Source organism: Gadus morhua, chromosome 15, assembly GCF_902167405.1.
Source record: "Gadus morhua chromosome 15, gadMor3.0, whole genome shotgun sequence".
Lineage (NCBI taxonomy): Eukaryota > Metazoa > Chordata > Actinopteri > Gadiformes > Gadidae > Gadus > Gadus morhua.
The window spans coordinates 15,558,283-15,575,607 of NC_044062.1; the positions used below are offsets into that span (position 1 = coordinate 15,558,283).

Genomic DNA, 17,325 nt, shown 5'->3' on the forward strand with positions numbered 1-17,325 from the left:
TTGTTGATACTGTGGAGTGCATTGACATCGAACAGTGTAAGAATATTTCCAATCCTAACTGTTCCCTAAGCTACTCTACCCACAATGTCACCAACATATTTTGGCTTGTCTGTTGCAATCTGTAATTCCTCAGGGAAACACCAATATATCATTATTTCATCCATCCACTGCCCTGGAGAATCCCTTTATGACTTTTAAAAATTGAATAGGGAATAATAAAATGGACTACTTCTACTTCGAGTTCTGTCGACTCATACGCTGGAACCCCGAAGGAGAGTTTAAAGCCAAGCACGGAAGACGCACCGTGACTGCTGAGCGTGATGAAAAGTAACGAGGTGCTGTACTGATGTCTCTCATCTATATTTTCTCTATTTCTCCAACAGTTAGTCACCAGTTAGTCACCTTAGACGTATCAGACTTTTTAATAATATTCCTCATTCTCCTGAAGTTCAGAGGAGCACTTCTATACATACAAATACATACAGAAATGAACATGGTATGCCTTCAGTTGTTAAATATTGTCATGGGAGTCATTCATAAAAATGTGACGAATAATCCCTGTTTTCAATCAGTCTCGTCCATATTTCTTATCCCTCTACCCAGCCAGAACCCGCTACCCATGCAAAACAATTCCCCGTTTACTTGCAACTTGTTGTACAGCAATATCATTAAAGTAACACAACCAACCATATAAAATGGCAGCAGGCTGTAGGAATCCCTTTGTGTGAGCTATATAAATCCTCCACAAATCATATCCTATAAATCTCAATATCTCCCTATAAGCTATTCACCTGGCTCTGTATTTCATCAAAATCCATAATAATCTCTAGTGAGGGATAATCCTTTGGGGACTCATGTCTTACTTTTGGATAAAACAATATATAACAGCATTACAATACTCAATACGCAGGCATTGCTGTTAGACTACTGGCAGTAGAGAGTTGGAGAATCAACAGAATCAATACAGCGTTTGGGTTTGGAAGGTCATCCCCAAGGTCAAAGTTCCCGCATGTTTAGGTTCAATCTGAGCACAGCAGGGCCTGAATCAAACACGACGGACAGCGGAGGGCGAGGTCATGTTAAGGCTCCCTACGTCATCATAAACCTGCGGCTCCCTCAGCCATGACACAACACCATAAGCGGCTTACACCCCACAACAACGGCCCTATCTCTCGACCTTAACCCTGACCCCTGACCTCAGCGCGTAGAGGACGGTGCCGTTGGGGAAGATGCGGATGAGCCGGTTCTCCACGGTGATGTCGTGGAGGAAGGACTTCTTGGAGTCCACGATGAAGGTGTCGGGCACCCACAGCAGCTCCACCAGGCGTCCGTCCAGACTCAGGCTCTTGTTCCCCTGGAACACCAGCCTCTCGTCGGTCCAGCGCTGACGCAGGAAGATGGTGGCCGTGTAGTCCTGGAGCATAAGGGAACAACAAGTGGAATAAACGACTGTGGTGTGGTGAGGTGTTTTGAATGACAAGCATGTTCATTGTTTTGAGCTCGAAAGGGAATGTTTTGTGTTTTGCAAACCTAGGGACTCTCTGGGAAATGGGCCAAGTCAGCTCTTTTTTTAAAGGTATGATATTTTCATGCTTGGCTGAATATGAAATGGATGTCGTGGCCCAAAGCCCCTTTGTGTTCCTGAAGCGAGGATATGGCTGTCTTGCTTTGGACTCAGCAGACGGCTCAGCCTTCCACCTACTCTAGGAAAAAAAGGCCCTCTTGCATATTCCATCTCAGTTGTGAGGTAACACCATGCAAGGGTAGAAGAAAGTGTACTTCTAATATCCTGCCTGACTCGCAGGAGTGGAACAAATCCTGATTCAATGAAAAAGTGGGTTCATCCTCAGTGTTGGGAAAATGAGTTAGCGGCACAATAAAAAGACTCAGCAAGCTGTGTGAATGGGTGCTTGACTCAAAGGGTCACTCTAGGGTTATGGTTGGTACAGTATATACAGTCACAGGCTATACTTTACTGATTTGTGTCTGACTATTGGATTGGATGGTTGGTAATCTTAAACCCAGCATTCCTACTATGAAATAGCAGAACATCTGGTGGGAGACAGCACAGAACTTGGACCGGAAACCAAAATATGAAAAGGGGCGGAGTTGCGCCATATTTCCTGTGTCACTAGTGAGACATTGTACTGAAGAGAAGCTAATATGCTTGAGTGGATGAAGGTGTCAGAAGGGGATTTTAAGAAATATATTTTGACAGTGGCCACACAGTGTTAATTTAAAACCTTTCCAGATACTATTTAACAGTTTACTATTGCTGGCCGAGTTTGTGTTCGCTGTAATAGCCAATTACACGTTACAGCACTCTGCCTCCGGCAACATGATTGGCTGAAACAAATACGAAGCCAGAAAATGAAACATGCAGTCCACCCAGATGCTGCTCGTCTGCTCTCAAACTTTATAACATTCATCTGAAGTCTGATTGGTGAGACTAGGTGGGTGGTGATGAGTGGGATGTTGGGTAGCCTCACCATGTTGATCTCTGAGATGGTGTCAATGCTGGCGATGTCCAAGCTCATGCCCACAGATACGGGTCCATCTAGAGAGGACAACAGAGACAACACATAGTCAACTGCAGACACCCTAAGTCAATTCTCCCCAGCGTAATCCACTTGTGTAGTTGTAAATAGCTTGTGCATTCGAGTGTGTGTGTGTGTACTGGCTTGTGTAATTCTTTGTCTATGTGCTTGTTGTACAGACTTATGCAACTTTGTCGTTAGCTGTGGTGCGTTGTGGTGTGTATGTCTTTGTATGTTCGTAGACACTGTGTGTGCGTGTGTGTCTATATGTGTGTGTGTGTGTGTGTGTGTGTGTGTGTGTGTTCATGGTGGATGAGCGCGACATGACGTGACATGATATGAGAGGGAAGAGTAATTCCAAACTGTTATGTCTGTCTGCGTGTCTGTTTTGTGGTTCTATTGTGTGTGGGCCTGTGAAAAAGATTTGCTCCTGCCAACTCTTCATTCCAGTGAATAAAGCAGATTTCTCTCCCTGTCTCTCCCCCAGTCTTCTTCTATTCTCACTCAACAAGCTCTCTTTCTGGTTCTTTGAAAACCAAATTACTCTGCCAGACAAAGTGTCTGCTTTCTGATTTCTGTATATATATGTGTGTGTGTGTGTGTGTGTGTGTGTGTGTGTGTGTGTGTGTGTGTGTGTGTGTGTGTGTGTGTGTGTGTGTGTGTGTGTGTGTGTGTGTGTGTGTGTGTGTGTGTGTGTGTGTGTGTGTGCGTGCGTTGAAGATACAGCACCTGTGTCTTCCAGTGAGTTTCCTAGTTTTTACATTTTCCCCACATTCATACAAAGTGCAAGGCGATGCATTGACACATGCCAGATTCTGCAGAAGCCTGGCATCTCATCACGTTACTGGGGCAACACTGTCTCCCGCTGTTATGATGATGTGCGATCCATCCGCTGAACACCAAAGAGAATCCTTAATCCCGTTACAATGGGGAAGGGACAGCCAGACGCTACGCCTTCACTTGTGATAGGGGGGCATGCTGTGTTCCCCGGGTTGTATTTTTGTTTTGCTACATTGCAAGTATTTGGCAAATTTTGTTTTCGCAATGATCTCTATTTTGTCTACCTGCTATCTGAAGAACAAAATGTAATATCCTGTAATCTAAACATTCCTGTGTGTACACAGCGTATACCCTCCTCTATCCAAAATGTAACCAGTGTTGCTCTCTTCTTTGCCCGACGTGGGCGCATGATGAGCGGACCGTGTGTGAGCAAAGCATCAACAGATAAATACAGAAGGCTTTCTGTGGGTCTGGCACGGGCTGTCATTGATCCTTCTGTTGGCTGTTCTCACTCCTTCAGCATCACTCCCTCTCTGCCGCTCTCTACCGCACTCTCACTAGCTCAATCACTCTATTTCCCTTTCCATCTCGGTGCCTCAAAGAAATACAGAAAGTGAGGGTGAGGGTTAGTGAGCGAGAGAAAAAGGGAGAGAGAGCAAGAGAGAGGGAGTTAGAGAGAGTAAGAGAGTGATATAGAGAGCGGTAGAGAGCGAGGCCAAGAGAGAGAGAGAATGAGAGAGAGATAAAGAGCGATAGAGACACAGAGAGAGAGGTGGATAGAGTGGTGGTCCCTGGAGTGTGAGACCACCCTCGTGAGGCGCCTGCCTTCTGCTCTGTTCCCTTACTGTCAAAGAAAGGCCGGAGGTACTTGTTGTAGCCTTTCATCAGCTTATGAATGGTGGGCGGGAGGATCTCTCCTTCCTTCACCTCAGCGTTGAGCAACGCGTTCTCCAACAACCTGGGGAGAAGAGAGAGAGAGGGGGAGAGGGAGAGAGCAAAAGTTTCAGAGACAAAGGAGAATGGAAGGTTTGAGCAAATGAATGGCAGCGAATGTCTCTTCCTCTTCCTTCCCCTTCAATGCATATTTCTTTCTCTTAGTAACCTCAGTCCTCAGCTCACTTATAGCTCAATATGTATCGACATATTAACATTTTAATGCTTTATCCACTGGTTCCCAACGTCGTTTAAGTCTGGCCCCCCGTGTGGTAGGAAAAGTGTTGAGATCAAAACAGCAGAAATAATTTAATGATGGAGAAAACCCCACAACATCAATTAGGGACCACAGTTGAGTGAAAACAGAGTTGACGAGTCGTCAGTTTTGCATCATAATAACCACATTTATTTCCCATAGCTGGAGCTGCGGTGCAGGGGCTGTGTGTGTGAGCATTGTGTGTAAAGAAGGAGAGCCCTGCTCAGTGGAGAGAGCCCAGGGGGGGTACTGGGTGATGTAAGAAGGGCTGAAGCAAAACAGATCCGACCACAAACACAAACATTCATATTGTGCATGAACACACACACACACACACACACACACACACACACACACACACACACACACACACACACACACACACACACACACACACACACACACACACACACACACACACACACACACACACACGGCATGTCGATGCTGTCAGGCATGTTAACGCCCCAGTAGTGACTAGGCCTACTTCATATGTGCGCCGCTCTCGCCAAAAGCACATTTCACCGAGAAGTTACGAAACACCCCATTAACGCCGCCCGCATATCCCAGCATTTCATCTCTGATCCTCCCCTATGTTGGGGATGGCTGATTTATTTTCCGCATTAATAAATGAGGGCAGCAAAGCCTTACAGCTCACATCTGAATATTTGCAACAAATGCAAAATATGATGCACTCCCATCCTGACAACAGGTTAGCACAGCGTTGGAAGATGCGGAACACCAAGGACGAAAGAAAACACGACACAACGGCGGATTTCTTCATTCCATTATCCGGACAGGGATACTGGCTCACACAGGGGCATGACTCGACCATCGGCACGGCATGCATTAACTCAATCTCTCCCCGCTGAATGGTGACACTGGAAGTGCAAAGGCAGCTCAGGGGGCAAACCTGGCCAAGACCCCTGCAGGCCAGCCATGGTTCACCAGAGCGTGTCGGATCAGCTAAGACATGGAGGTAATAAGCTTGGGGGGGCACGGCTGCTCAGGCGGTGAATCGCCTCTCAGAGTCCTGAAGGTCTTCGGTCATAACCCGAAGAGTTTGTTGGCTTGTGCTGTTTGATCGAATGAACTGAGCGGCTGCAGAGGAGAGGGCATCTGCTGGTCTCTCTCTCGTCTCTCTCCGCTTCTCGTTCAACACGGCTGGCTGGTGTAGCTGAAGCTAATTGCAAGTCCAGTGTCCACTGCTTTGGTTCCTAAACTCAACACTAGGAAGTCTTTTGATCAGGCTTGAAATTTCAGGCCCGTTGAGAACTCTAATAGCCTCACTTATAGCATGGTGAGTCATTCGCAGATGGAAGCGTGCAAGCAGGTAGCGCTGTATTAGTGTGTAGTAACATATAAGCAGGTATTAGGGTGAATTAGAAGAAGGCAATGATTTATCTGTAATCATCGTTCAGAAAGTAGCCTTGTTTAAGCATAGCGTCTTTAAGCAGATAGCAGGGTTGGAGCAGGAGGTCACATAATATTGGTAGGATGGAGCAGTCTTTTAGCAGGCAGCAGTGTATCTGTGTGTGATTGACATTTGATGGGGAGGTGTAGTTAGTATCAGTACTGACAGGGCACTCCCAGTGGCAGTCAGCCTTATGGAAGCCCTACAAGACCTCCCTTCAGTTCAGTAGCGCCTTATCACTGCCAATTCTTCCAGTGGTCTGTGTGGGTATGTGTGTGTGTCAGAGAGAGAGAGAGAGAGAGAGAGAGAGAGAGAGAGAGAGAGAGAGAGAGAGAGAGAGAGAGAGAGAGAGAGAGAGTCAATGTGTCGACATGCACCCACTTGAGTGGGTTGAGTGAGATTAACTTAGCACGCTCCTGTACCATGTGTGTGTGTGTGTGTGTGTGTATGTATGTGTGTGTGTGTGTGTGTGTGTGTATGTGTGTGTGTGTGTGTGTGGTACAGATTCTGAGAGAATAATCAACTTCTGCAGTGATGGATATAAGATGGGGGAGGCAAGAGCACCAGGAGCACAGTATCAACAGCAAGAACACTGAAAGCGTATCTAATACCGAGACGCGGTGTTTGTGTGTGTGTGCGTGTGTGTGTGTGTGTGTGTGTGTGTGTGTGTGTGTGTGTGTGTGTGTGTGTGTGTGTGTGTGTGTGTGTATGTGTGTGTGTGTGTGTGTGGTGCATGTTAGTATACACGGTGAGATGTCAAGAAAACACTAGACTCAGAAAGCAATATTCAGTGGGTGAGATGGAGACATGCATATGTATCATGTATTCAGACAAACTGGCTGGTGAGCATTATCTCCCTGCACAGGCAGACCATAATGAGGAATACTGTATCTTCTCTTCCCATCATCATCAACGGTTTCACCTCCATAGTTGAGAAGCTTCGTTACACACCAGGTTAAATCACAATTAAAAAGCATATTTCTGCTGATTGTGTGGAATGATGTGTGGACACATGGAAACAGAGACACACACACATACAGACACACCTCATATTTCCCATTAGTATGCACCGCGGGGGGGTCCTTGGACCCCTGGTGAGCGCATGGTTTGTGGAGTGTGCCCTGCACCAGGATGTGTGCTGACAGACCCCCCATGCCCGCGGCGGGGGGGGGGGATAACAAGCCGACAGCTTCTCCCCCTGCGCCCAGTCACTGCGTCTCCACGCCCTGCTCCGTCAGCTCGACCGCTGGAGTTCACCGCACCACCGTGTGAGCTCTCTGAGCTCCGGTAACCGCCTCACACATGGCGCTCCGGCTGTTGGCGAGCACGGATGTTTAGCTGCCAGGTATGTAAATATTGAGATGTAAACACTGGCAGCAAAAATAACCAACCCAAAGCAAGAGAAACCCGTTTGGAAGTGGAACGAGGTGTGTGGACTGAAGGGTATGGCGTGCAGTAACCGATGGTGACGGCGCCATGGGGGGGGGGGGGGGGGTATTCGCTGTATGCCAAAAGTACAGTAAGCGTACATTAGCCAGAGTGCACAGCGACGGTGAACAGGCTGAGCCAAGCACTACGAGGGGGGGGGGAAGGGGGGGAAGGGGTGGTTCACCCAGCGGTGGCGGACATAACGTGACTCTTCTGATCCGGTTTGACGACGACCGCTATGGGCTGCCCCCCTCACGCATCGCCACACACCGAGATCCCCCGCAGGCCTCGGGCCACACAGCCAACTCCCACCCCGAGCTGCCGCCCCTGTCCAGGCCCTCCTCCAACCCCCCCCCCCCCCCCCCCCCCCCACCCGACCCAACACCGTGACCTTCCCCCCCTCGCCCTCCGAAACCTGAGGGGTCCAGGCAACACTTGAGCAGTTCACAACAGATTAGATCAGTCCTCCACCAGCCGCCCTGGAGAAGCCTACCCCCCACTTTCCCAAGAACCCCTGTCATCTGTCTACCCTCCCCCCACGCCTCTTCTTCTTCTGCTGGCTGCAAAGCTCCCAGCCGTCAGCTCAGCGTGGTGCCACCGAGCTCCAGTTCCTCTCAGCTCCAGCTCCACAGAGCTCCGAATCTACCCAGCAGAGCAGAACGGCAGACCGGAACATGTGTCAGTGTGTGTGTATATGTGAGTGTGTGTGGGGGGGTTGCGCATGCACACGAGAGGCAGTGTGATTTGATTGATCACCTTCCTCTCATCTTTCCCGAGCATGGATCAGATTGGTGCTCAGTGCGCAGCGGTTGATGAATGGGATGAGTGCAGAGCCAGCCCGTGGGTGGAATCACACGTGTGACAGGTGTGTGTGCATACAGAGTGGATGGGCTGGATCTGAGTCCACGAGGTGCAGTGGGACGTGTTGATGGGCATTGGAAAAAAGCCTGCCTCCTTTTTTTAATGGGGGGGAATGGGGGGTTTAGCTCAGCGAATCCTGGTAATTGAATTATATTATTTCTCCCATCAGCATGTATGCTATGCAGGATGATGATATATGAGTCTTACTTTGAATGAAAAACTACAGACTTACATAACGTTATGTAAGAGCTTTGGCACCTTTAACTGCAGACAGACTTGAAATAAGGTCATTGCTATGCAGATGTCTCCATCAAAGAGAGGACTTAAGTAGGTCCGAGACGAAGATGCACGCCAGGTCAAGCACAGAATCGCTTTGATGCCAGTCCTACCGCTTGGATGTCTTCCTTCGGCGGAGAGATGGGTCAGAACCTGTAGACAAATGCCCGGACCTTTCCGGCTGAGGGCTGATTAAACTATTCCAGTGAACGGAGGCTCCAGCATGGCCTCGTGAGCCGCAGAGGAATCCGTGGAGGCCCAGAACACTCGCCCACACACACTTATGAATACCTGCCCGGGGCTAAGATGAGAGGATACGTCCGGCTCTCAGTGACAGGTGGCTGGGGGAGGTAGGGATAAGATTCTCCCTCCCGCCCCCGCTCCCACCTCCCTACGCCTGGTCCTGAAGGAAGAGGCTGAGGTAAGGATGCTGGTAATGTTTGCTGCACCCTGGATGCTTGCTGCACCTGTCAGCTCGCATTAAATGTTTCCTATTCTGCCTTTTGCAGATAATGCTCTTTTTTTCTACCCGTGAAATGGGATTGGAGGTAGTCGCTGCTGCTCTGGCACACATGCAATGACATTTGTTTATTTTCTCACTCTCTCTCTTTCTCTCTCGCTGTCTCTCCCCCCTCACCCCTTCTCTTTCTCTCTCGTCCACAACCTTCCCTTCTAGCCCCTCTCTCCTCTCTCTCTCTCAGGACCATGAAGGCATTCAGGCTACAGGCTGTGAGTGACAGGTTGCATCTAGGGAGGCAAACAGGCAAACACTATGAGGCCAAACATGTACTGCACTCCTCCCCGCTGTTGTTCCTTCACAAGAAAACCTTCCCACACTTCTTTACAAGCCTCTGGTGAATACCTGTACATTGTGTTCATCTTCCATGCCAAAGCTTTTCTCAAGTTAGATTACATTTGAGACACAACACAAATTTGTTTGTTTGTGTGCTATTTTATTTATTTAGATTAATAAGGAAGGCCAGACTTTTCCTGCTGGTTTCAAAACACATAAGAAAACTGCAATGCCTCCTCATCTTTAAGATCAAAAGATTTGCAAGAGCATTGTAGCTCCTAGATACTTCCAACATCAACACTTGTTTCGTTTTTATCTTTGCCGCTGAGTATTTAACAAAGAGGGCCACAAGTGGAACATTAGAATTAGATAGGAAGTAAGATATCCATCTGTCTATGGAATCAGCAGTGGCTAGTGCAATAACTATACATGTTTAGGATTGTGCATGTTGTGTAACTTGTTGCTAGTTCAGATAATCTCCTTCCCTTAGGCAAAGAAGCAACAGAATGCAAAGTGGGCATGGTGACAGAATCTATACACAACCGCCAGATTCTCTGGCCACCTTTTAAAAGTTGCAGGCAAAAAAGTAATCTACACTGTACACTCCCGATTGCGAAAGATTATATATCATTGTACTAGCAACTGTAGCACACCTGAGGAAATAGTAACATGCAGCACAGACTTATTTGGACAAACAAACAGAGCAAAGTATTGATGCCTTTCGTTGTTATTGGATCTATGAAATGTCAAAGTGACAGAGTGACCAGTAGCGCTCACCAGAGAATTGTAGCTCTGACGGGTATGGATCCTGTGTTTGCCTCCGTCTCCTCGCAGTCTGGGCAGGGGGAGGGGCTCGCAACAGGGATTGATTTGATATGGGCCCAGCCTCTAACGGGCTTATTTTAAGGGAAACCCCTTCACATAACGAGATTTCCTTCCTTTTATTGACACTGACTGAAAGGATGTACAGCATATTTTGATTGCAACAATATTACAATTACAATTACTGCAAAATACGGATACTCATTTAAATGCCTGGGTTTAGTTAAAGAATGAAGAAGCAACTCCGTGGCATATTTCCCGGAGTCTTTCGCGTTAGCTTTGAAGTTGGCATGAAGATGGTCTCATCTGAGCCCCTCTGTTACAAAACAACATCTTCCTAATGGTAATGATTGGTATTTGGTTGGATGATTCGAAGAGAACAATCATGGAGTCCAATTGCCTTTAGATGCAGGACCCGATCAATGGTTGCTACTGTCTTGGTCGTTGGTTGTGTTGGATTCTAATCAGTTACCATACACTTTTCAATGCTTAACATTGATGTGAAATCAACTGTGAAATCGCTTGGAGAAACCTGAAGCTTTACCAATCCAGTGAAGCCAACAAGACGATTACCATGTAATGCACTAGCCTTGTGGATGAGCACTGCAAATCAGGTTCATCCAGCTGTGAAACATAAACCGCTGCAACAGTTATATAGAATACCAAAAGCACCAGAGCAGACGGGCATGCAACATGTTGGAGATTGTGGTCCCGCTGATTCAATACACCTATTTTTGTGGTTATCCTCAAATGTAAAATTAGCACAGGTACATAATTACCAGTACCTTTTTTGGGGGATTTGGAAGAAAGCATATTCTGTTTAACTGTCCAAAGCTACACAGCTTTAGGCAACACAATCACACATTTCTTTTGGCCTTTGGATAACCATCCAGTTACTGGCCTACGCTTGCAGACGTTATCATGACATGAACCAACGGTAACCACTGGCAGTATCAGTGTCCTATCAGGAGAGCACATCTTAAGGCCTAAGCAATTCGATTTCAAAGAGCATCTCAAACCATAGCTGTCTAACATGGGTGATAAAAATGTTTAAAAAAAACACTGCCGCTAGGGTTTCAACTTCCAATTCCTGTCTTTTATAAATCATGTCATCGCCTGCTCGAGCCTCAAAGCGAATATGCCTTTTAGGGAACAAGAACTCTTGTCTATCGTGGGTTGCGTTAGGGGATGAGTTCTATATGCATGCCTGCCTCACAGAGGGCCTGAAAATGGCTTTTGAAGAGCCAATGCTCAATGCAGACCCCCTCTAGACCAAACGGTATTTTGGTGAAATATACCAGTGGAGCTAATACTGTGAATCATTTGACTAAACAGAGATTCTCCCACGAGGGATGGGTTGGCAGCTGGGTTGTGATTGACAGCCATGATTTGTGATTTAATGATGAAGGATGGAATGGGGCCCTCGTGCTATCAGTGCAAAATGTACCGCACCTTTTGTCGATTGGATTCCATCCATCGTAGAATATACATATTTAAATGCAGAGAAATATCATACAATCCTTGATTTGGAAACTATTGAAAGAAATGTATACTGCTGAAGAAAATATTAAATAAACTATGGCAAGAGGTAAAGCAACCGCTCAAAAAGATATCATTGTATTCTCAATCGTCTGTGAATACATAGCATTGAATTTATGCTTAATGGACTGACAGAAGGAAGTACTGTATAGTCGTCACAGTTTTGAAACAAATACATTTTCAGCATGAGTCAATAACAAGCAAGGAATGAGGCGGTGAATTGAGGCACACTGAATATAATAGAGCACTTTTAAATTGCTTTTGAAAACCCTCGGGTATCCAAACACGAAAATGCCACGGGGCTATGAACAGCTGACGAGCTGAAGTCGAAGGATATATATTTGTAGAATAACTTCTCTATATAATACCCTTTTAAAAACCTTACTTTTTGTTTGATTGAGACTTGGACCATGCCTTTGGCATGGTGCCTCAGTCATTTAAGACTCCCAATGCTATAAAGTTGAAGAGTTAAAACAAACATGTACTTAAAGGCAAAGAGGACTACTCACTCGTATTTTAGTCGGTTCCCATAGAACAGGGCAGGAAGGTTATCTGTGGGTTTTGCTCATTACTCTTGTGATATAGGCAAGATACTAAATCATTGGTTCTACCGTGTCATTTATATGTAGACAAATCAATAGTCTGCAAAAGCATTGAGTCAAACCAACTTGAAAGGTTTTCCAATTAAGGTCTCAGTACATATATTTTCCTTTCATTGGCTTATTTTCAACGCAGCTTCTGCTTCGAGTGCTATTCATTATTTCCAGTTCTGTCAACGTTTCAGAGATGTCAATACTTCTTCAACAATCTTCTTAAATTCAGAACTAATTAGACAGAACAGCTTGGAAAATATAGATTCAGCACAGATAGAAGAAGTGATGATAGCACATATTGAGTGACAACAATAACAGCATTCTATTGTATGGAAAAAAGCAAAATTCTGAAGTAGAATGAATCAAATCAAGTTACTAAGGGTCCTACTGCTGGGCATTAATCATCAGAAAATGATGCTCCATGACGTCCATTGCAATCTCATGTCATTTCAGTGTATTGATTTCCTTCTATTCCTTCAAGCCATTTTAATGGGTGGAGTCTAGTCAGCCAAACAGTCTAATCAACCAATCAGGTCCCAAATTACAGTACAGGCGTGTGGTCCCATGTGACCAATTACCTTAAATTCACATTACGGCGATTACGTGATTCTGAATGAAGCTACTGTGTTTCGGACTTTGAGGGAGAACCAACTAAACCAAAGCGTGTTGGTAAACCAAAGCGTGTTTATAAACACAGAGTTTATAAGTTGGCTTTGAGATTTATATCAAATTACTTTTTGATATTTTCCTGACCAGATATTCTGTGAGTATTTATAGATCCCTCTCAGCGTTGTCCCAATACTGGATTTTCTGACTTTGATACACCTTGTAAAATATCGATACCACAAGGAAAATTCCGGTTTTCTTTCAGAAATATATTTCAGAAAAGTAATATAATACCCACAGTAAGAAGAGTATCTCTCCACAACTGTAGGGGCTTTAAAATGTTATCTTGTCAAAAGGAAGAATGTTGTGCAAGCACAATGTTCAGTATGAATACTACTTGGTAAGAGTGAATAAAGCTACAACACAACATAAGTGGAAGATTACATTTCCACCTGAAATAATGATCAGTTGGTCATTATTAGCATAGACGGATTATGACATATCGGGCCCCTGGGCACGTGGACTCCGCAGGCCCCCCCCCTTCCAACATAAACACACGCACCCAGAATACACACACTTATTGGCGATAATAAGTCATTGGCCTATACCTGCAACTCAGCAGGATTTGTAGCACAGGAAAGACAACCTCACAATAATTATTACAAATAAATGCATCTTTATTTAACCAAAACATGATAAAAAAAATACATAATTGATGCAATTTTTGGCGATTTGAACGAATTTCGAATGCACCGCTTTCAACCACAAATAAAAACGACTTAAAGCAACTCAATATGAACAGTTCCTTACATTAATTGACAGTAATGCATTTCACCTATGAAATGCATTTTTTCTGGGCTCTGTTCCGTGCAAAATCCTCCACGATATCATCAAACTCCAGAGCATTAGTAAGGTCGCTCTCAATTGCCATGAGAGAAAGTGCCTTGAGGCGTTTTCGTTCAGTTCATTTTTTATCCTGGACAGAGGAGAGAATGACCGCTCCCCTTCGCAATTACTGACGGGCAGAGTCAGAAAAAGCCGTAGCGCTACATACACATTTGGAAACATAGATTGCAGTCCACAATCGTGCATAATTCGTAGCAGTCCTTTTGGGGTTGCATCATCTCCAGGCTTGTTAAATGATCTGAACTGAATAAATTCATTGCTTCAACGCTCCAATTAGAGTTCGCCGTTGCTCCATGTTTAAATGACAGTGACTTGTTCGTGAATGGTCTCAAATTCACAAACTGAAATAGTGCCCCCTATTGATCTTTTTATTAATTTATTTACTCAGTAGTAATAGGCCTACTCAGTGGCGTAACTATCGGTAAGCAGGGTATGCGGGCGCGTACGGGCCCGGGCCAATCAGGGCCCCACCCCCCCCCCCCCGTCAACAATTGCTCCGCGCACCCCTCCCCCCCCCCCGTCAACAATCGCTCCGCGCACCCCCCCCCCCCCCAACAATCGCTCCGCGCACCCCCCCCCCCGTCAACAATCGTAGCGAAGCCCGCCTTGAACATCCTGCATACGGGCCTGTCGTTGCCTTGCTACGCCACTGGGCCTACTATTGCTGTTTTCGCTTGAATTTTTGTATTTCTCTACTGATTGCTTCGAACGCTGGGGCCCAGCGCCCCACTGTTAGTAAGTTGTGGGCCCCACAGTAAGTAACTTGTGGGGCCCTAGGCCCCACTGTTAGTAACTTGTGGGGCCCTGGACCCCACTGTTAGTAACTTGTGGGGCGGCTCAGGGGGGCCCAAGGGCCCCCTGAGCCCTTGGGCCCCTGGGCATGTGCCCGGTGTGCCCGTGCAGTAATCCACCCATGATTATTAGTTTGTAACCCTATAGGACACAAACGGGTAGATATCCTGAGAAACCATATAGTAGCAAATATAATTGAATGACAAAAAGCCAAACACTTGCAAATACACCATATGGCCACTAGGGGTGGGTATCGCCAACCACCTCGCGATACGATACGCATCCCGATACAGGGGTCGCGATACGATATGTATCGCGATACATGCGATACGTACGTATACGATACGTATCCCGATATTTTAGGCTTATAACACAACATTTTTGCCTGTAACTCCTTGACAGTACATCATAAAATATTTGTCACCTCATGTGGATTCTACAGAGACTCTGCTTTCAAATTATACCATCAACTGGATGATGGGTCAAAGTATGCAGGCAGGCACAGGAACCAAGTAGACACTGTACAAAGAAACAGACATATGTAACCAAATATAGTTGTTTTTTATTTTGCAGTAGACCAACAAGTACTCTCTAGTAGTGCATGTAAACACATTCACAAGGAAGTGGTGCAGAAATAAAGCTGCCTTTAAAAATAAGTAAACTTAAAACATAGCCTTTACAACAAGGCCGTAGTGTGAAAAGAGATTGCTTGATACAAGTAAAACATTTTAAAACATTAAACCTTGCACGGCTTAAAATGGCCTTAACAGGCCTGTGGTACAAATTAAAGCTGCATTTGAAATAAGCAAACTTAAGACATAGTCATAGTGCAAGAAGAGATTGATTTTAACAAGCATGAAGTACAAAATAAAGCTGCCTTTGGTAAAAGTAAACTTAAAACCTAGCCTTAACAAGACTAGGGCAAAATAATGATTGCTTGTGATAAACTTAAAACATGGTTCACATTCAGCGATTAGCGCCCGGAAGCCTTCATTCTCAACCGAGCTGTACGGACGCAAGTCCTTACATATGTATGACACAAGAGCGTCGGTGATTTTCTTCGCCTTTGGTGAAGTTGTAGGGAATTTAGTAGGGGTGGGTATCGCCAACCACCTCGCGATACGATACCCATCCCGATACAGGGGTCGCGATACGATATGTATCGCGATACATGCGATACGTACGTATACGATACGTATCCCGATATTTTAGGCTTATAACACAACATTTTTGCCTGTAACTCCTTGACAGTACATCATAAAATATTTGTCACCTCATGTGGATTCTACAGAGACTCTGCTTTCAAATTATACCATCAACTGGATGATGGGTCAAAGTATGCAGGCAGGCACAGGAACCAAGTAGACACTGTACAAAGAAACAGACATATGTAACCAAATATAGTTTTTTTTTATTTTGCAGTAGACCAACAAGTACTCTCTGGTAGTGCATGTAAACACATTCACAAGGAAGTGGTGCAGAAATAAAGCTGCCTTTAAAAATAAGTAAACTTAAAACATAGCCTTTAAAACAAGGCCGTAGTGTGAAAAGAGATTGCTTGATACAAGTAAAACATTTTAAAACATTAAACCTTGCACGGCTTAAAATGGCCTTAACAGGCCTGTGGTACAAATTAAAGCTGCATTTGAAATAAGCAAACTTAAGACATAGCCATAGTGCAAGAAGAGATTGATTTTAACAAGCATGAAGTACAAAATAAAGCTGCCTTTGGTAAAAGTAAACTTAAAACCTAGCCTTAACAAGACTAGGGCAAAATAATGATTGCTTGTGATAAACTTAAAACATGGTTCACATTCAGCGATTAGCGCCCGGAAGCCTTCTTTCTCAACCGAGCTGTACGGACGCAAGTCCTTACATATGTATGACACAAGAGCGTCGGTGATTTTCTTCGCCTTTGGTGAAGTTGTAGGGAATTTAGCTTGCAACCCCGCCGTCAGACTAGCTTGTGTCCCTGTGGCTGTAGCATTTACCGGGGTTTCCGAGATGCCAACGTGATGCCTCGTCATGTGCAGATGGAGGTTTGTTGTGTTGCCAGAGTACTTAAGTTTTTGCCCGCAGTGTTTGCAGACGGTGTGTGTCATGTCCAGCTCTTTTTTTCATTTTTGTGGAATCCAAAATGCTCCCAAACGCGAGCTTTACTGGGGGCGACAATATTTTTTCCCTACTGCCTTCCTCCATGTTAGTTTTGTCTGAAGCGGCTGGAGGTCACACTTATTCTATTGTCAGCAGCGCTGCCGCCTAGTTCTACAGCGCTACCGCCTTGTGTGGCCGAAATGCGCATAGCAAGGAGCAAATGTCATGCAGTTTCATGAATTTGATTAGCGGTAGGGATTTGTTGCACGTGAAGTATCGATACTGACGCCTCCGTATCGATACACGCATCGTAAAGAGGCCCGCGACGATGTATCCCCGTATCGATATTTTGAACACACCCCTAATGGCCACCAGGTAGCGATGAAGGACATGTATTCTGCTTGAAGGCAATTTACGCATTTTCTTCAGAAACCGATCGGAGTCATTCAAGTAAACGCAATGGTTAGTAGCAAAATTAGGCAAAGACACTGGATTACCTGTTAATGGTGGTTTTATGTGATCAAACTCAACTTTGAGGACAAAAAGAAAAAAGCTAAGACATCATTTTTGGTTGTAAAATGGAAAGGGAAGTTTGTTCCTGATTTGTTATTTTCGAGTTTCTAGTCAGAATGAAAAGTTTTGACTGTTAGGTATCACTGGAGGCTCAGCTTTCATATAGTGTATACTTTGTGAAG

General features: G+C 45.3%; 1 protein-coding gene across 1 annotated transcript in view; it reads right to left on the reverse strand.

The window, feature by feature from the left end:
• The window catches only part of LOC115560467 (gamma-aminobutyric acid receptor subunit pi), a 41,387-nt gene that overhangs the window by 11,168 nt on the left and 12,894 nt on the right, over nt 1-17,325 (reverse strand). Inside the window, exons 3-5 of the mRNA XM_030379899.1 lie at nt 4,163-4,275; nt 2,490-2,557; nt 1,197-1,414 (exon numbers count right to left, since the gene is read on the reverse strand). Coding sequence (XP_030235759.1) covers nt 1,197-1,414; nt 2,490-2,557; nt 4,163-4,275 — 399 coding nt within the window. The remainder of the gene's footprint in view (nt 1-1,196; nt 1,415-2,489; nt 2,558-4,162; nt 4,276-17,325) is intronic.